This window comes from Syzygium oleosum, unplaced genomic scaffold (genome assembly GCF_021117445.2).
Source record: "Syzygium oleosum isolate NSW1041296 unplaced genomic scaffold, Sole_v2.1 Sole_v2.15, whole genome shotgun sequence".
Classification (NCBI taxonomy): domain Eukaryota; kingdom Viridiplantae; phylum Streptophyta; class Magnoliopsida; order Myrtales; family Myrtaceae; genus Syzygium; species Syzygium oleosum.
Genome location: NW_026607499.1, coordinates 6690780 through 6711015, shown reverse-complemented (window position 1 = coordinate 6711015; position 20236 = coordinate 6690780). Strand labels below are relative to the sequence as shown.

At 40.3% G+C, this 20236-nt stretch overlaps 1 protein-coding gene across 1 annotated transcript; it reads left to right on the top strand.

The window, feature by feature from the left end:
• The first annotated feature begins 13501 nt into the window (after positions 1–13501).
• LOC115675534 (potassium transporter 3) lies at positions 13502–19433 on the top strand. Its single transcript, XM_030598248.2, has 9 exons — positions 13502–13764; positions 14323–14566; positions 14646–14894; positions 15038–15088; positions 15501–15761; positions 15850–15902; positions 16281–16395; positions 17406–17660; positions 18201–19433. The coding sequence occupies exons 1-9, from the start codon at positions 13762–13764 to the stop codon at positions 19310–19312; spliced, it is 2343 nt and encodes a 780-aa protein (XP_030454108.1). The 5' UTR covers positions 13502–13761; the 3' UTR covers positions 19313–19433.
• Positions 19434–20236: the final 803 nt, after the last annotated feature.

Here is a 20236-nt window from a genome sequence, read left to right as displayed (position 1 = left end):
AAAATAGAATATCTAAAACTTACCTTGAACTCATTCCACCACAAATCTTTCACTTCTTGTGGAGCACTGCTGTAATTAATATACTGCCCCATCTAATAGTTTTTGACTATTTTATTCAGTTCCCTCATAACAAACGTAGCATTCGTGAATCTGCAAACATACGGATATTGTGCAACATCGACAATTCAGTTGACATCCATATCTAAAACCATAAATATTACATATACTTAAAAAAATGAAGTACTTACGAATCTCCACATGGGCATATCATGATTCGGTTATCTTCTTCACCTGTGTTTCCCTCATTATTCGATTGTTGCGCTGAATAATAAGGTGGAACGGAAGGAGATGGATCTGAAAGAGATGGAACTGAAGGCGATTCAGTTCGCATGTGTCCAAGTCCCCTAACATATTCTTAAGGGTTGGAGGAAGGGCCAACGTGTCCATGTTGTCCATCAGCATATAGTGGTTGAGGGTTAGATGAAAGGGCAGGGGGAGAGGAAAGGGAAGGGGACGAGGACGAGGACGAGGAAGGGGCTGGTCTTCTATGCATGTGACCTCCACGTTTATACTAACAAGTAGGAAGGTTAGACAAATATGTAAGAAAATATGAACACGTATTAGGGACACATAATGACGTACATGACGAAGCTTACCATTTTGTTTCAAAGAGCAAGAGATAAAGTTGAGGCTTTTCCGAAGCAGAAAATGTATCCTCTTAATTAGCCAATGCCGAGTGTTTATGATGTGCAATTTCCTACGAACAAATATACTATGAATCGCACTCATTTTGATATCAAACATCAATATATGATCACGATATGCCATGCTAAGCCAACAATAGCCATAATTAACCACACGATCCACTTTCAAACCACACGATCATTCATCAAGTACAAGATCAACCATGAAACATCAATTTCAGCCACATGATCTTCGTTCTCGGCCACACGATCATCAATCAACCCACACGATCGGGCCATAGTTAACCAATCAGCCACAATTAAGCAAATCAACCACACGATTAAACTAATTAACCATACGATTGGCATTAAACAACTAATCAACCACACGATCGTCATTGAACGCTTAATCGGCCACATGATCGACAAATTAACCAGGCGAACATCGATCAAAGCCACATGCAATCCTGAAATCGGCCTCTAACTTAGCCAACCAATCTGACACTAAACAATCCCTAAACAAGTTCGATTAATACCCATTATACTAGGTAGGGTTTAGGGAGTCGCTTACTTGGTTCAAGGCCAAGAAAAATCAAACAATGGGGCAAAATGGCCGGTCGGCCAGTGGCGGGCTCGGCGCGGGTGCAAGTGGCGGCTAGTCGGCCAGGCGCTCGGTACGGCGCTCTGCCACGCCCGGGCGAGTGGCCGGGCGAGCTGGGCGACGGACGGGCGAGTGGCCGGGCGAGCTGGGCGACGGATGGGCGAGCGGCTGGGCAAGAGGCTAAGCCACGGGCGACGGCTCGACCACGGGCAAGCTGCCAGGCGTGCAGGCGACGACGGCTTGGCGGCGATGAGCGAGCAGGCGACGGAGGCTCGGCCAGAACAGGGGAACTCAGCGGCGACGGCGAACGACGGTGGAGCTGGCGGCGACGGCATCGGGCGGCTGCTGAGCAGTGACGGCGACGGATACGAGCTCGGGCGAGGCGCGCGGGCGAGCTGGGCGGCGGCGAGCTCGGCCAGGCGAGGGGCGAGCACGCGGGCGGAGCGGCGATGCTCTGCGAGCTGCCGGGCACGCAGGCGACGACAGCGATGGCGGGCTGGCAGTGGGGACAACGCACGGCGTCTGGGCAGCGTCGGGTCGCGGCGGACACGGCGGCGAGCAAGCTATTGCTTGCTCACGGAGGGGAGGGGGAAGGCAGTCGGAAGAGGGGGGCACGGCGGCGGACGGGCGGCGCAGCTGGACGGAGGCAGACGGCCTGACGGCGACACGACGGCCGGACGAACGGCGGCGCAAGGCGAACGGCGAATGGTGGTGAGCAGCAAGGAAGAATGAAGCAGAAGCCGCGGCGAAGAGGAACGAAGGAGGAAGAAGAAGAGAAAAGAAAGAAAAAGAAGAGAGAGAGTGGGAAGGAGTCTACATGGGACAGAGGGGGAGGGGACGTGAGCGTGAGGTTGCATGCGGCAGAGGGGAGAGGGAGAGAGAGAGGGGGAAAGAAAGTCAATATGCACTCAAGTGGAATCCAACGGTCTACGTTCGATTTCGCGACGGAAATGTGGATTCGCGGATATTTTTCGAATCCGTCGCAAATTTACCACGAATTTTGCGACGGATTCCACATTCGCGGCCATTTTTCGAATCCGTCCCAAATTTGCGACGGATTCGAAAAATGGCCGCGAATCCACATTTTCGTCGCAAATTTGCGACGGATTACAAAATTTGCGGCCGAATTTTGAATCCGTCGCAAATTTGCGACGGAAAGTGCAACCGATTCGAAAATGGCATTTATCAACATTTCCGTCACAAAATCCGTCGCAAATTTGTGGCGAAAATTGCGACGGATTCGAAAAACGCGGCCTTTTTTGGAATCCGTCGCAAATTTGCGACGGATTTTGCGACGGAAATGTGGATCAAGGCCATTTTCGAATTCGTCGCCAAATTTTGCGATGGATTCCACATTCGCAGCCATTTTTCGAATCCGTCGCAAGTTTGTGATGGATTTTGCGACGGAAATATTGATAAAGGCCATTTTGGAATCCGTCGCAAATTTGCGAAGGAATTTGCGACGGAAATGTTGATAAAGGCCATTTTCGAATCCGTCGCAAATTTTGGGACGGATTTTGAGATGGATTCCACATTCGCGGCCATTTTTCGAATCCGTCGCAAATTCCGTCGCAAATTTACGATGGATTTTGCGATGGAAATGTTGATAAGGCCATTTTCGAATCCGTCGCAAATTTGCTACGGATTCGAAAAAAATGGCCGCGAATTTCACTTCCGTTGCAAAAATCCGTCGTAAATTTACAACGGATTCGAAAAACGCAGCCATTCTTCTAATCCATCGCAAAATCCGTCGCAAATTTGCGACGGATTCGGTTTGCGACGGATTCGAAATTCGCGGCCATTTTCCGAATCCGTCGCAAATTTGCGACGGATTCGAAATTCGCGGCCATTTTTGGAATCCATCGCAAATTTGCGACGAATTTTGCGACGAAAATGTTGATAAAGGCCATTTTCGAATCCGTCGCAAATTCTGTTGCAAATTTGCGATGGATTCGAAATTCGCGGCCATTTTTGGACTCCGTCGCAAATTTGCGATGGAATTTGCGACAGATTCGAAATTGGCCGCGAATTTCACTTCCGTCGCTAATTCTTCGATGAACAGTAGCCACGAATAAGTTTTTATCGCAAAATGAGCGACGAAATTAGCGACGATCCAAATCCAATGGAAAATAGAATATCGCAAATGTCATCGCACGAATAATATTTGACTTGTCGTCATTTAGCAACGAATTTTCCGACGATCAATTACATTAATAAGAATAATCAACAACAACAATAATAACAACTACAATAATGATAATAACAATAACAATAACAATAATTATTATTATGACAACCAAAATAACACGTGTCGCAATAATAATTACACATCATTAGTGTTTTGTCACAAAAATTTTAATCTTCATGTTCGTCTTCGTCTTCGTCTTCTCCTTCGTCTTCGTCTTTGTCTTGATCTTGATCTTCTTCATGGGCATCATCTTCATCATCTGTCTCAAAATCAGATTCTGTACCACCTTCTACATTTAATTAGCAAATTTCAGTTGGATCAATATCTATCATTGCTCCACATGGATCTCATAAAGTTGGAATGTTATATTCCTCAGTTTCAACCATGTTACAAACTTCCTCTTGTTGATAGGCTCTATCCTTTCAGTGTTCCTCGATTTTTCTCCGTGCTTTGATTTTACATACAGCCCACCAATCAGTTTTGTCACGTTTCAAACTAGGATATGATGCATAACATACTTGAATTGCTTGTTGTGCCAAGACAAATGGTTCATATTTCATATATTTTTTCTTGTGATTTATTTCAACCAAATTAAACTTTGTATGTACCTTCATTCCTTTGACGGGGTCGAACCACTTGCACTTAAATAACACAACCCGCAGTAATGATCCATGGTACTCTATCTCTATGATTTCATCCAACAAGACATAAAAATCATCTTTTGAACTGCCACTATTGGATGACCGAACACACACACCACTATTCATTGTGGCTTTTTCCATTCCATATTCTTGAGTGTGAAAATTATATCCGTTTATGAAATATGCTGGCTAACTTCGTACTCTTAACTTTGGACCCCATGACAGATGATATAGCAATCCTTGCTCTCAAAGTTCATCATGATTACTGTGAACCTTAGGTTACACACGCAAAGTCAATAATATATATTTTAATAAATGATGTATAAAATATTAATAACTTGGTTTTGGTCCATAGGCAACTTACATATGTTTTGAACCATGCTACAAATTGTTCATCGCACAAACGGTCAAACTCATTTGATGGTAGTCCATACATTAAAGTTTGGAAAATCCTAGTAATAAATACCATTTATATATTAGCAAATATTTGACACACAATATATATATATATTTGCAAATTTACACTTACTCGAAATATGGCTCGACTTCTGGGCAGTTCAGTAAAATATATGTATGGGCTGCATGTCATTCTTCGCCTGTTAAGTAACGAAACATACATGCGCCGCTTTGTCGACCTAGATAATTGAAAATAGAGAATTATTTGCAATTGGGATCAATGGGGCCCTCATCATTTCTGCATGCTCTCCGCCTCTTGCACTGCACGTGCGGCTCAAAATAGTATGATGTAAATGTTGTCACTTCTTCCACAATATATGCATTACAAATTGAAGCTTCAACACATGTCTTATTCTTCGCTTTTTTCTTCAAATGATATAAGAATCTAGTTGCAATAGAAAGAAGCTTATAAGAACATAATATATAATAAAGTAATTCAAACTTTATTTTAAAAAATTTTTTACCTCTCAAATGGATACATCCATCGAAATTGGACGGGACCTGCAACTTTGGCCTCATAAGGCAAGTGAACTAAGAGATGCTCCATCGAATCAAAAAACGATGGAGGAAATATTCTTTCTAAGTTGCAAAGAATAATTGAAATATCTCTATCTAGTTTCTCCATGTGTGATGCTTTTAACACCGTCGAGCAAATATCATGCAGGAAATTACTTAACTCTGTAATGGCGTTCCATACAAAGTTCGGTAGAACTTCCTTGAAAGCTATTGGAATTAGTCTTTCCATGAATATGTGACAATCATGACTCTTCAAACCTGTCAACTTGCATTCATTCAAATCAACACATCTCCCGAGGTTCGAAGCATATCCATCAGGAAACCGCACAGATTTCAACCATTGACAAACAACTCGTCTCTGCTCCTTATCCAATGTATAAACTGCTTTTGATTTTGGTCCCCTGCTACTTGCATCCACATTTAGTGTTGGCTGATCACAAATATCTCTCATATCTTTTATTGCGTTCAAGTTGTCTTTTATTTTTCCGGTGACATCCATCACAGTATTTATGACATTGTCGAAAACATTATTTTCTATGTGCATGACGTCAAGATTATGATGAATAAGATGGGCCTTCTAATATGGTAGATCCCAAAATATACTGCGTTTAGTCTACTTATGTGTACTTCCGTACGCAATAGTCGTGCCGTGAGGGTTCTGAACAACAGTTGGAAAGTCCTGCACCCGCTCCCAAATTTGATCACCGGTCAACCTCAATGGTGGAGGTGTTCTTTCATTCCTATTCTTGATGAACTCTTTTTTATTCTTTCTAAATGTATGATTTATCGGTAAAAATTGTCTGTGACAGTCAAAATAGCTGGGCTTCTTTTCATGTTTTAATCTAAATGACTTTGATCTCTCTAAACATATCAGACATCCTAAGATCCCAGCTGTACTTTATCCAGATAACATTCCGTAAGCTGGAAAGTCATTTATAGTCCAAAGAACAGCATCCTTCATTACAAATGTTTGATCGGTAGAAACATCATATGTAAAGACACTTTCATCCCATAGCCGTTGTAACTCTTCAATCAATGGTTGCATATAAACATTTATTAACTTTTTCAGATTTTGCGGGCCAGTCACAATCAATGTCAAAAACATATAAGGTGTCTTCATGCATATACCAGGTGGAAGATTGTACGGCGTTAAGATAATTGGCCAACATGAATAACTTTTTCCTGATTTTCCAAATGGGGCAAATCCATCAGCACAGAGACCTAACCTGATATTTCGAGGCTCTATCGCAAACTCCGGGTATGTTCTATCAAAATATTTCCATGCCTCTGCATATGAAGGATGACACGACCCTCTTCTGTTTCATGATTTGCATGCCAAGTCATGTGTTCAGCAGTGGCTTGAGACGCATAAAGCCTTTGCAATATGGGGATTAAGGGCAGATAAAACATTTGCTTGCATGGTCTACACTTATGATTACGACCCTGCCTCCTGTTAATCTTGTACCTAGGTTGGCTACAGAATTTGCAAGATTCTGCATTTTCATTATCTCTCCAATATAACATACAACCCCTACTACATACATCAATCCTTACAACCGGAAGATCTAAGTTATCTACTAGCTTTTTCATATCGTAAAAATCACTTGGCATGATATTATCACGAGGCATTATTTCCCGCATTACTTCAACAAAAGAGTTGAAGCAATCCGCAGACACATTATGCTATGCCTTGATATTTAACAGTTTTGCTGTCACTGATAACTTAGTGTGGTTGTCACAACCTGCCCATAAAGGTTCATCTGCTGCTTTCAACACTTTCCAGAACTGATTAGATGGAAAAGTTCCATTACACACATTCTCATCAAAGCCCGTTACTCCTATCTCTTCCAATTGTGATGCATGACTAGTACCCACTTGTTCAAGTGTAGGAGTAAAACTAGTACTTGCATAGTTCGATTCTGAAACAAAATTCTGACCAGCTGCATCAATCACCATCCTCTCGTATGGGTTCAATTGGTCATAATAGCTACATTCTTCCCTAACTAAAAATTGGTCACTTCTTCGATATCCTTCATCAGATATAAATGGTTCACCATGGCAAATCCAATTATAATAGTTCGGAGTAAACCCAAATCTACAAAGATGTTCTCTAACTTTATCACACACATGAAATTTACCATTACTGCACTTTTTACACGGACACCTTAACTTATTTCCATCCATGAACTCATATTTACTACTAGCAAAGTCTAAAAATAGTTCCAACCCAGTACGAAACTCATCGGTCAATCCTAGACGTCCAGGTAAGTTCTTATTATACATCCAAGCCCTGTCTCTTTGCATTGTGTCTGTATAAAAATAAAAAAATCTCGTAAAATATTAAAAATATCATATCTACTGTTCTTAATTAAAATCATAAAATTATAAAAATTAAAATTTTGTTTTTGACGCAACAATTACTTTGAAATTGAAAAAAATGAAAAAATTACCATGTAAAGAAGACTTACCCAAATATTTGACTGAAATCTTTGTAGTAGAAAGTGGTCAATTTGATGAGAATTGCAATGTTCACTTGGATTGCGAGACCTTCAAATGGACACGTACCTAAAAAAAAGAAAAATCACTTAAGATTTATTTTTTAATAATTTTTTATTTTTTTGGAATTTTTTTTTGTTTCTGTTTTTTTCCCCTATATTTTTCTCCGGTCTGGCGACCGGCGACCGGCTGAGGCCGACGAGTTCGACCTCGTCGGCCATGGGCGAGGCCAAGCGGCCTCGCCCAGGTGTGGCGATCGACCTCGCCGTCGCCCAGGGGGAGGCCGAGCGGCCTCGTCCCATGGCCGGCGAGGTCGCTTGGCCTCCCCCCATGGCCGGCGAAGAAGTTAGGAAAAAAAAACAAAAAAAATAGTCAATAAAATAAAAAAATTCGAATCCAGCGATGAATAGTTTTGCGACGAACCGTATTCGTCGCCAATTAGTCACGAAGTTAGCTATGATACTTACCGGTAAAAAAGTTTTACCGAGATTGATTTGTGCACGCACGGATAGGTTTATCGAGAGAAACGAAAAAGGGAGAAGGAGGGAGAAAAGCGAGGGGGGATATGAGGAATTAGTACAGAGAGAGAGAGAAATTGAGGGTGGGGGTGGATATCACGAAAGTTATTTTCTGTAATAAATTACAAATTAGCGACGAATTCGTTTTCGTCGCAAAATCCGTCGCAAATTAGCGAGGAATTTTTTCTCCGTCACAAATTAGCGACGGTAAAAAAATCCGTCGCTAATTTCGTCACAAAATAGTAAATTTTGTTGCATAAATTAGTCGTCGCTAATTTGCGACGGAATTAGCGACGGATTTATTTTCCGTCGCTAATTCCGTTGCAAATTAGCAACGACCAATTTTCCGTCGCTAATTTGCGACGGATTTATTTTCCGTCGCTAATTTGCAATGAATTTTTATTTCGTGGCAAATTCCGTCGCAAATTTCGTCGCAAATTAGCGACGGAAAATTCCCCGTCGCAAATTTCCGTGGCAAAATCCATGTTTTTTTGTAGTGAACTAATAGAAAGTTAGCTTAACATTGATGATCGTCAATTTAGCATAAAATACTTCACAATCTGATAACCTGTGAGTTAGCTTTACCTAGAAAAGTTATAATTTTATTACCTAAGTAGAAAAGTTTGGGGGCCGTAAGAAAACGGCGATGAAAATTTAAGGTGTTCATTTTTTGCGGGGGAGGGCCTCCAAGGGTCTGCACCTTGGCTCTTGAATACATCATTTGATTATTTTTTTTATCAAGGCATGACAATTAAAGTTGAACAAAAATATTGATTGATTAGATTAGTTAAATCAAATTAGAATTTATCCATATTAAATACAAATGAATTCGATGTATCTTTCAATCAAAGTAAATATTGATCAAAATGCAAGTTGTAGATATGCAATCTTAATTTGATCGATCAGAAGCAATCGCTAGGATCAAAGACTCCTCCCATTCTCTCCATAAATAGGTCTCTCTATTGATATTGGGACGGACCGACGGAGACCTTAAATTCTAAAAAGTTGCTATCAAGAAGTTCGTGAAAATTAAAGAACTTCAAAAGTACCAAACCCAGTAGGATTCAACAAGATCTCTATTAAAATTTCGGTCAATAAAACTTTAGAAACGGGTTGTCAAGAGCTCACCAAATATTCGGGTCATCAAGATGCATTAAGATAAAATTGAAAGTGGGTGAGAATGTGTGAGCCATATGGCTTGTCACGTGACGATCACAAAGGTAAAGTTAAGTGTCACTTAACGGACACATAAGTGAGCATTCTCTTAACTCCGATCTTAACTACGTACAATAGAATAGATTTAGTCAAAACACGGGCGAAAGTTGGAAAACAACTAGATATGAATTCCTTAACCATCAGCATTTTTTTCATGCATTTTCCCCTATTTATATGACGAAACAATTCCCCATTCATATCCGTGCTGGTTTAAGCTATTGAAATACCTAATAAAATACGCCCTTCTGTATTTTTCGCCCTAATTTCTATGTCCTATTACGAATAAGCTTTGGATATTCTCCCTTTTTTTTTCGTGTTTTTTTTACTCAAAGGAAAGTTAAATGGCATGTGTTGCAAACTGAACTATCGGTTCTTGATTTATATATATCAACTATGCCCAACTGACTATTGAAATTCGAATTGGATGCGGATGAATTGATCCAAAATTCAGATCCTAAATATTCTGTTCTCACCAAATAAAAAATAAATAAAATTGCAAGTGCCCGTCTTTGTAAATTGGACCAGCACCCTCCTCTTTGGTCCACAATTTTTCTTTTTTAGTTTTCATTTTGCAATTCTGCAAAAATATGAAGTGTAAATGTAGTTGGAAATTGAAATCAGCAGCTGGACGTAAGCCTAGGAAAAAAATTTGGAATGTGGAATGGAATGTTCCTTCCTCAAGCTGTACATTTAACCTTTTGCAAGTCACAGTCCGACGCACCCAATAATGACTTGCAAGTTACTTTCAATAGGACATTCGTGTGTGAATTATGCGCGCGACAAGTTCGATTTGCACATGAGGTAGCCGCCTAGGTTTCGCTCGAGTCTTGAATACCAGATTGAGAGATTATGAGAGTATTTTACGAATCCGAAATGTATCCATATAATATGGAGTTTTGCATAATAGGGAAAAAAACATAATGATTACAAGAAAAGGACATTTAATAGAATATGCTTGAATCGACCGACGGATCCGTCCGAGAGATGTAAGATGTCAAATGATTATTGCAGCTCGTTAGTGGGAATGATCGATCGACCAATCATCAACTATACTATATAAAGTATATAGTAGCAACAGGGCAGATAATCCCTAATTATCACCGCTTATTAAGAAATATGAATTATCTTGATTTGCATCATTTTTGTAATTAAGCACCCTATAAAATTATATTAAATGTACTAAATTCTGGTACTATGCTTTTCGTTATCTGAATACAAAAGTGATGGTCTTGCTTTTAGGTCTTTTCCAACATTATCCTTAGTTAAAATTTCCTTCTTACACAACATGTGTTAAAAGAATAAAATCTCACTTTTGTACAGCACTTCTTAGGGGTGAGCATCGGTCTAGGGTTGACCCTGGACCGACCCTGGATCGGCCAGACCTGGCCGGTCTTGGTTCGGTTCCCAGGGGGTTTGGGTCGGTCCTTGGTCCTGGGATCCTTAAACCCTGCACTGTGTGGGTTGGTGCTCGGTCCTCGGAGTTTAGGGTTAGTCCAACCCGGACCAATCCTGTATATATTATATAATTATATCATATATAATATAAATTATATATTATATGCTTTTGTCTACTCTAAACCCTAGCGCCTCCTCATCTATTCTCTTCTTTCTTATGTCGTTCAGTTTGTCGTGTAAATAGAAAGTATAAAGAAACCCAGGCCTACTTCGACAAAAAAAATAATAGAAACCCTCTTCGCTCATCTCTACCTCGGCCTCTCGCCTCGCCTGGCTTGTCTATGTTCGCTCGCCTCCTCGCTCGCCTCATGAGTGCAGCTTAGCTGGACAAACATACTTTGCTAAGTATTAATTGTGTGTGTTGTTTATTTTGTTTTTAGGTGTTCGGAAGTTGAAGCGATAATTTAAAATGAGCAAGATATGAAGTTGTATAATTCATGGTTTATCTTACGTATTTTGAACTTCTTATGATTTAATTGTATTTTACGTGTTCGTTTTTTTGGTTTGTTACTTTTAGCAAGTGTGGATTTTGTGTTGTTATCTTATCTTATATTTATGTTTGATATGTATTGGTGTTCATAATTTGGTTGCTCAATATCGCATTATTGATGGATATGTAATTTGAAATAGTATGTTTGTCTTTTCAAGGAATACAAAAAATGAAACAAAAAATAATCGATTGGTCCTTGGTTGACCTAGAACTGGACCAGACCCATAGGATCGGTCCGATCCTCGGTCCCAGGCTCAATAAGGTCGGTCTTCGGTTCCAAAAATTGGGGACCAACACTGTGCGGGTTGGTCATTGGGTTAGGTATTGGACTGGCCCAATCCGGACCATGCTCACCCCTAGCACTTCTACTCTAGCCCAGTACGAGGGTAGCATGTGCTTAACGTCTAGCTTTATCTTTACTATATGTCGGTCGGAGCTAGGCATTTTTCTTATGTAGAGATTGCAACCATCTTGATTTATTGAGATTCAATTGTTCACATGCATAGAAGCATATTTAAAAATGAAACGGAAAATAAAAAAGCGTACCTCATTATTATTCACATAACCTCATTCTTGTGTCGCTATTCACGAAAAGACTATTTTCTTTGTAAAACTGCCCATCCCTTTATCCAAAATTTTTAAACCCGTCTAAAACACTCAATACCAACTAAAAACCAAATCACCCAAACTTAAGTAAGATGCAGAGGGCAATTTTGGTCAACTCAATATGGTGGTTTTTGTTAGAGGTATGTCAAAAATATTTCTAAAATGGGAGGTAGGGAATGGGTCATTGGCTAAAAAATAAGGAATGCATTTGATAATTTCTTCAAATTAGAAATTTGCTTTTGCATGGCATATTTTCAACACAATAAGATGAAGCAAACACTATATTCGTATATATACGACTATGAGATAAAATTAAGCAAAATTTGCTATCGGAAAATTATCTTATAAATTATCGTACATATGAAAATAAGTAAATTTCATTATTGAGACCATGCAAACTGATGTTAGGATTCTTTTCCCAGATGGATTAATCAATGTAAATAGTAGTGAAATGGAGCTTATGTGATTTTGGGTTATTTGACTCAACTCAAAATCGTAAAATCTTAGTTTGTCCAATTTTAGATATTCATGGCGATTTATTTAACTTATTCGAGGTATTGTTCGCTTTAATCTGTCCCATACCGAGTCTCACGATAGGTAGACACTTTCGTAGGGAGTCACCCATCACGGTAGTTCTTTAACTTGAGCACCCTTAACTTTAGGGTTTCAAAACAAAACTTTTCATTATGTCAAAAGGTGCTTTCGTGAGTTAATTTCAATTTTCACACACACACACATATATATATCTCAAGCACTCTCTCCCCCTATTTAGTGTGCAATTTAGTTCATTCCTACCCATTTCCCATCCTAGAAGCTGCTTCTTGTCTGAGCCCTCCATCCTCGTTGGATCGGGTCGTTACACTATGTATTTTCATTTTATATCAACGAAATAAAATCTATAAAATTTCACTATGGGAGGCTGTAATGTTAAATAGGGTTTGTCAACCAATTTTTTGCATACTTATTAAACATACATTATAAATGATATTTTTAATTTCAGAATACTAATTACATATAAGTAGATTTCTCAAAATTGGTCATAAACCCATTTCTTAACCCATATTTGATGGACTATGTTGTTACATGTGTTAGTTATATTCAGTAAATGAGTTATAAATTAGTTTAGAATGGTAAAGTCCAAAATAATATAAGTGTTAGACAAGTTCACAACTCATTAGACTTAACCTATCTTTATGACTCTCTCTAGCCCTCACTCGAATCCCGTGCTCTCATCTTAGTTTGGCTATGAGTTTTTCTAGATTTAATTAAATATATAAGTGTTTTGGCAATATGGGTTAGGTCGAGTAAGGATTGTGTCTGTGTTGGATCGAGTAGATAGGTCAAAACGGATTAAATGAGCTAATTTGTGTCTAATCATTTTCGATCCGACCCTCCCATTTTTGTTTGGGTCAGAAACCCACCCATTTGGTAGATCTACGTCCTAAAGGAAAGCATCATATAATTAATAACAAGTTTTTCTTTTCAAACTTTTGTTTTGGGTCAAATTTCTTTTCAAAATTGACAAGTAAACGAATTAGAAAACACTCGTTAATAAAAAAAAATTATTACAAAAAAAACAGCGAAGGATAACCAAAAGCACAAAAAAAAAAAAAAGCGTTTAATAGGTGGCAAATGCAACGCGTCAGTCACCACACGATTCAAGATTCATTTTCTGGGTTCGCTCCAAGCAAAGCGCCGATCTTTGCCAGAAATTTTTGCGGGGAGATCTGAACTTCTCGGTTCGTTACGAACGAGAACAAACGTTGGACGGATTCAGAGCTGCCCCATTTTTTCTGAGCACATTGCATGAACGCGTGCAGCGCGCATGCATTTATCCCCCGCCCGTGTGCCGATCTCTTCGCTTGTCGCTTCCCCGCACACACACAGACGTAAGCAATGGTATGTACGTCCTCCATTCTTTTCTGGGTTGTTCTTGCGCGACATTGATTGGCAAACGAACAAGACGCGTTTGAAGCAATCGATGCCTCCCCGTGTCTCGGTCTTGTTTTGGTGTGCGTTCGTGTTTTTCTCATGGAGATGGGCGATCGTTTGTGGGATCTTAATGTGAGTTGGGTTTGAGTTGATTCGGAAGAAATGAATTCGTGGGCAAGTAACAAAACGTTCTGTATTGCCCAATACGACATTCTTATTTTGTTGCATCTGGTTCAGACGGTAGGAGAGAAAGTTCTTGGTGACAGATCATGGACCTTAATTTGATTGGATGTCTGCTTCGAAAGGTTCAGGTTCAAGGCGCTTGCGCTGCAGAATACTTATGTAGGAGGCTTATTCACCTGATTCGTCGATGAAGCGGAAATTAGTGATGATACCACTTTATGTTTAGGCAAATTGGTTTGGATTTAAAAGATTGGAAGCCCGTTGACTGCGCAGCGAAAGTTGGTCTTTTGAAAGGGTTAGTACTCAACATTGCTCAACTGATTCTTGTCTCTGTTTCGACAGGTTGGGAGCAAACTTCAAGGCAAAGAAATTATCTTTCTAGCATATCAGAGTCTTGGCACGGCCTTTGCCGTCTTAAGCATCTCGCCCATTTATGTGTATAAAGTTACGTTTTCGGGCAAATTGAGGGACTATCAAACTGAAGATGTGGTGTTCGGCGTGTGTTCGTTGATTTTTTGGACATTGACCTTAGTTTCGTTGTCCAAGTATGTGATCATCATGTTGACTGCAGATGATAATGGTGAAGGTATGAAGGTGAACTTTTTTTGAAAGATACTCATGAGTGTAGGCTTTGTGCTTATACTTTGGGATCGTGTCACGTGCAGGAGGAACTTTTGCTTTATATTCTCTTCTATGCAGACATGCGAAATTCGGTTTGCTTCCTAATTATCAAACAGCGGATGAGGAGATTTCTACATATTATAGTCCGAACTACTCACTCAGGAGTACACCTTCTTCTAGGTTCAGAAGATCTATCGAGCGGCTTAAAAGAAGAAAGACTCTTTTACTTCTCTTGGTTTTGTTTGGTGCTTCCCTTGGGGTTACTTTTGGTGCTCTCACACCTGCAATATCAGGTATTATAATACGCACGATCCTTGCTGTGAAAAATAGGATTGGAACTTGTAAAGGATGAGAAGGATGCAATTTTATCAGGTTAATTCTGCCCATGATCTCTTCAGGAACTCATTATTTGATTTGATTTGATTTTTTTGTCCAGTGTTATCATCAATTGAAGGTGTGCAAACGCGAGTAACTTCCTTCAATAAAAGTAAGTACACTTTTAGTCACATCATCAATACATGGAGCTTAGCTCTTATGTAGATTGAAGATATAAAAGTTCTAGTTAATTTTACGCATCCTCTGAGATAAGTTGAACTGAACTTTGTCATTTAACCACGAAAAATGCTGACAGTTTCTTACTGCTTTGAGACTTTGAGTACACATATGACATATCCCATGAAGGCTGGCTTTTCTATGGGTGTTTAAGCTCAAAATGGGTTCTAATGTTATTTCGTTCAATACAAACATGAAAACATCTTGAAGGAAAGAAGAGATAGAACAGATATAAGTTCGATTTGTGCGTTGTAGGCATTGCCAGGATCATTTGATTATCCTTCTAAACCAAATATTTGCTTATTTAAATATCTCCCTGCAAATTTTTGACTTTTTAAAATTCACAGGGTCTGTGATTGCTATTGCTAGTGTTGTATTAATTGGCCTCTTCGTTTTGCAACACCGTGGAACATACAGGGCGGCCTTTGTATTTGCTCCAATAATGATTCTCTGGTCACTATCAATTGCTGCCGTTGGCATCTACAACATCATAGTCTGGAATCCTAATGTTTATAAGGCTCTTTACCCTTACTATATCGTTGAGTTCTTCAGGCACACAGGAATAGATGGTTGGATATCTCTTGGAGGAGTACTTCTATGTGTGACAGGCAAGTATTTTGTGTGAGATAGTGCAAGTCCTAGTCAACAAGCTTTCTCTCATCATCAATTTATGGAGGTAATTCCTGTCAAATACAGGAACGGAAGTCATGTTTGCAGAACTTGGTTACTTCTCAGCTGCATCAGTACGGGTATGTACTGCTGTTAGTGCCTAAAGATATTAGAGATTACTTTGGTTTGGTTTACGCTGTTGAAGTTGTGACTTGAAGTATTTGACTAGGGGCTGCTTAGGTTTTGTTATTTCGCCTTTAAGGCTTATACTAGAAACATGTTTATCAAACTCATGATGAACTTTGAATTATGCCCTTTCAGAACGACGATATCCGACGCAAACACCTTAGGCACAATATCTGTTGCACAACATCAACTTACCCTGAATTGCTATCCATGATATAGTCTTCTAGCTTATTCATAGTGTTGCTATTCAGTCAATTTTATTGGGGACTTTTTCCGCCTCACAAGTCCATTGCACTGTTGGATGGGAATTCTTATGAAGTTGGTCTATGCAGATTGCTTTCTTCTGTGTCACTTACCCTTGCCTGGTGCTTCAGTACCTGGGTCAGGCTGCATTTCTGTCGAAGAACTTCACAGCATTTCCTAGGAGCTTTTATGCATCTATTCCAGGTAGATTTTCTGTTCCAACACGGACATTAATAGCTGGCTGGTCCTTCCACAACCCCCCTACCTATTCCCCCCCCCCCTCTCCCCGCCCTCTCACCTCCAAAACCCAAAAGAAAAGAAAGAAACATGGATGTTGATGTGGATATTGTCAGAGTAAAAAGCAGTTACACATGCTAATATTTTCAGTCCTTTCAGCACTATCTATGTGCTTTGAACTTAGCAATATCAACCTTATGATGGGATAGCAGTCCTTAAGTCTCAAATGAAATAGTCATCTGATCACATAAGTTTAGGGCACTGCCATGCGCGCGAGATTATGTTAAAAGTGCTCATTTAAAGAAGCTGACTATCATCTAGATAATTATGGGAATGTATGAAATTAAGCAGACATTGTCGATTCTATTTTCTTTGGTAAGAATATGGATTGTTTAGTTGAAACTATTGATTCATCAGTGATTACTATATCTTTTGCTGCTGGAGGATTCTCATTTCGGATAAACAAAACTGTAGGATCTATGAAATTTTTGGATTTCCTTCTCTCAGTCAAATGGATTAGGTGATGATGAGATGCAAGTAATACTCAGCAGCGGCATGTGTTCACTCTGCTAAAAGTGGAGCTAGAGATCATGTAGTGAACTGGTGCTCCTCCTCTATTGATTTATATTATATGGAATAATATAACCTTTAGACAATTAGTTACGTTGCCCAACGGACAAGATGAAGTGATACACTTTAAAGAAGTCTAATTTCTCTAAATATATTATCATGAATCAAGATTAAACGATGAGCTAGCTAAATTTGTGCTTGGTAATTATTTGAGTGTTATGAGCAAGTTGCCGTTGGATCTCTCTTCTTCAAGCTATACCTCTGTGAAATTTGATGGGAAGTTCCTAGAATCAATAAATTAACCTTATCATGAGACACCTGTTGGAGTTTCAGAACCTTCGTACTAATACTAGAGCATCGATTTTTGTTTTTGGTCTCTGATGAATGCTTTTTGAAAATTTTGTTAGATCCCTTATTCTGGCCATTTTTCGCCATGGCTGTTTTGGCTGCAATTATTGCCAGTGAGACTGTAATATCTGCCGCATGCTCATTGGTTAAACAAAGCCATGCATTGGGTTGTTTCCCTCGCGTCAAGATCCTACACACATCAAGGTGGATCAAAGGACGGATATATGTACCGGAGTTGAACTGGATTCTAATGATACTCTGTTTGGCTGTGGCAGTTGGTTTCAGAGACACAAACCGCATTGCATATGCTTTCGGTATGTCAACTAGAATAACAATCTAGTGCGTGCCGTCTTTTTGGAAGTACTTTTACCTGTTTAACGTTATTCTGGTTGGTTTCATCTAGTGGTAGGGTATCTAGTAGGCATTCTACACACTAAACCATTTGAGATGTTCCATGTCCAAGTAGATTTCCTTTAGATACGGTCCTTAGTGAGGTTTAATTGTAGATATAAAGATTCATTTACTCATCTCAAGCAAGAACATATTGACCTCACATAGTTTGCAGTTAAACACTGTCCTCTTGAGCATGAAATGGTTACTTGTTCATAAATCGAGACAGATAAACTTGTCTGGCCACGGTAGTGTTGTCTGCCCAGTGTTCTGACATTCAACACGGGGTCCTGAACCCTAAGGTTCCATCAGTAAACTGGTTTATTAGCTATTCATAGTGGTATTAAATAGCTTAGAGCCTAGTTTGGCATTGTCTTGGTGAAGAAATAGGACGTGCCTGATTTTTGTGAGGTAATTGTTAGTTTCCTTTCAGTTACTATCTTGATTTTTTGTCTTGATTTCAGCATTTGCATGGATTCTGAAGGCGTTTGTGACCACTTGGCTCATGTCCCTCGTAATTCACCTCGTGTGGCATAAGAATCTTGCGGTCACCATCCCTTTCTTCTTGTTATTCGGATCGATTGAGACCATTTACTTCTCGTCTGCCTGTCTGAAGATCCCAAAAGGGGCATGGGTTCCTCTTTTTCTTTCTTTGCTGTTCACGTTCGTGATGTATATATGGCATTACGCTACAAGGAAGAAGTATAAGTTCGACCTGCATAACAAAGTACCGATGAAGTGGATTCTCACTTTGGGCCCCACTCTCGGTGTTCTCAGGGTCCCCGGGATCGGTCTCTTCTACACTGAACTGGCTACTGGGATCCCAGCAACTTTTGCACATTTTCTATCCAACTTACCTGCATTTTACCAGGTGGCTGTGTTCGTCTGTGTCAAAACTGTTTCCGTCCCACATGTTCCCCACAAAGAGCGCTATCTTATCGGCCGGATCGGCCCCAAGTCGTACGGATTATACCGCTGCATTGTTCGGAACGGCTACAAGGATGTTCACAGGAAGGATGACGACCTGGAAAACGACCTCATCATGAGCATAGCGGAGTTCATTCAGCTCGAATCAGAAGGTTGCGGGACCCTCGATGGCTCTATGGACGGCTGGATGGCCGTTGTGCGAACATCGGAGAAGTTCGGGACGAGATTGGCAGTCTCGGAATCAGATGACCCCACCATAGGCTATAGCTCGAGCGTTTCAGATTCGATGGGCTGCAGCTGCAGCAAGTCTGCTGCCTTGAAGAAGCTGCATTCCATTTACGTCAAGGAATCGTCCCACCTCACCTGCTATCGGGGCCGCATATACCATTTCGAGCTGCTCGAGACGAAGTTCAAGAACCCACAGGTCAAGGAAGAACTCTTGCATCTCGTGGAAGCTCAGCATGCTGGGGTGACTTACGTGATGGGTCACTCCCAAGTTAAAGCTAAGTCGAACTCCTCGTTTCTGAAGAAGTTTGCAATCAACGCGGTGTACTCTTTCTTGAGCGAGAACTGTCGAAGCCCGGCCGTGGCTTTGAACATACCTCAGGTGTGCTTGATTGAGGTGGGCATGAAGTACCATGTTGTCTAGTCTTGATATTTTTCTCTGGGGATTTGATTTATGTTCTTTGGTCGTTTTTGGTTGCCACTCTTCCTAAAGGTTCTCTTGTATTTAAATTCTTTTGAACGCAAGAATAAAATTCCTTTTGATCTGGGCCTTTAGCTCCCATGCTTTTTATCTGTACATTTTCGACGATGTGGATTCGAGATTTCCTGCTCGACCCGAGTTTCGATTTTTCAAGCTCGACTCGAAAGAAATGCTTGGGATGAATCTGAACTCAAAGAGAAGGCCATAGAGTCTCATGTTGTGAACGTGTCACAGAGTTCCAAAGATAGAACAGATCTTACAATTCGATCATACCGAACGAGGCTTTTAAGATAAATATTATCGACCTCGAACGGTAATTGGGGGATGCTCGCCCTCGGGTCATAGGTTACCATTAACCGTGAGGATCACTGCCTTGAGAGGTGGAGAGTAAAACTTTTGTCGGGTCTCTTCTACACGCCTTGTTTTACGTCCCGGCGGCCGAATCCTCTCAAGTCCCCTTATTCCTCCCACATATTCATCTTCCCGAGGGTTCATACGAAGCATTTTAAGGACGCGCTTAAATCCAAGTAGGACTGTATCTCCTTAAATTCAGATTGAAGAAAGACAATAAATGAATCGAGCTGGAGTGACTCGGACTCGGCCACATCAAGGTGGGCATCGGACAGACGTACGCTATCTGTGCTGTGCACCTATCTTTGTCACGTGTGTGCAAAGTCTGGAGGGTGTGGGGGACAGGCTCGTGCTGAAATCTTTGCGCATATGGAGCATCCTTTTGTTTTTTTTTGGTCGAGACATATGGAGCATGTTTCGCGCGTGCTGTATTGTATCACAAGCAAAACCCTCGAGACTTTGCCCTAGAGTAGACCATTGTAGTCAAACTAATTCATATTTCCATAATTGTTATCT

Bases quoted from the DNA above. Each gene is read 5' to 3' on its own strand.
- LOC115675534 (XM_030598248.2), top strand. The intron at 14,567-14,645 runs GTATGAAGGTGA...TGTCACGTGCAG, and splicing joins TGCAGATGATAATGGTGAAG to GAGGAACTTTTGCTTTATAT. The intron at 15,089-15,500 runs GTAAGTACACTT...TAAAATTCACAG, and splicing joins AGTAACTTCCTTCAATAAAA to GGTCTGTGATTGCTATTGCT.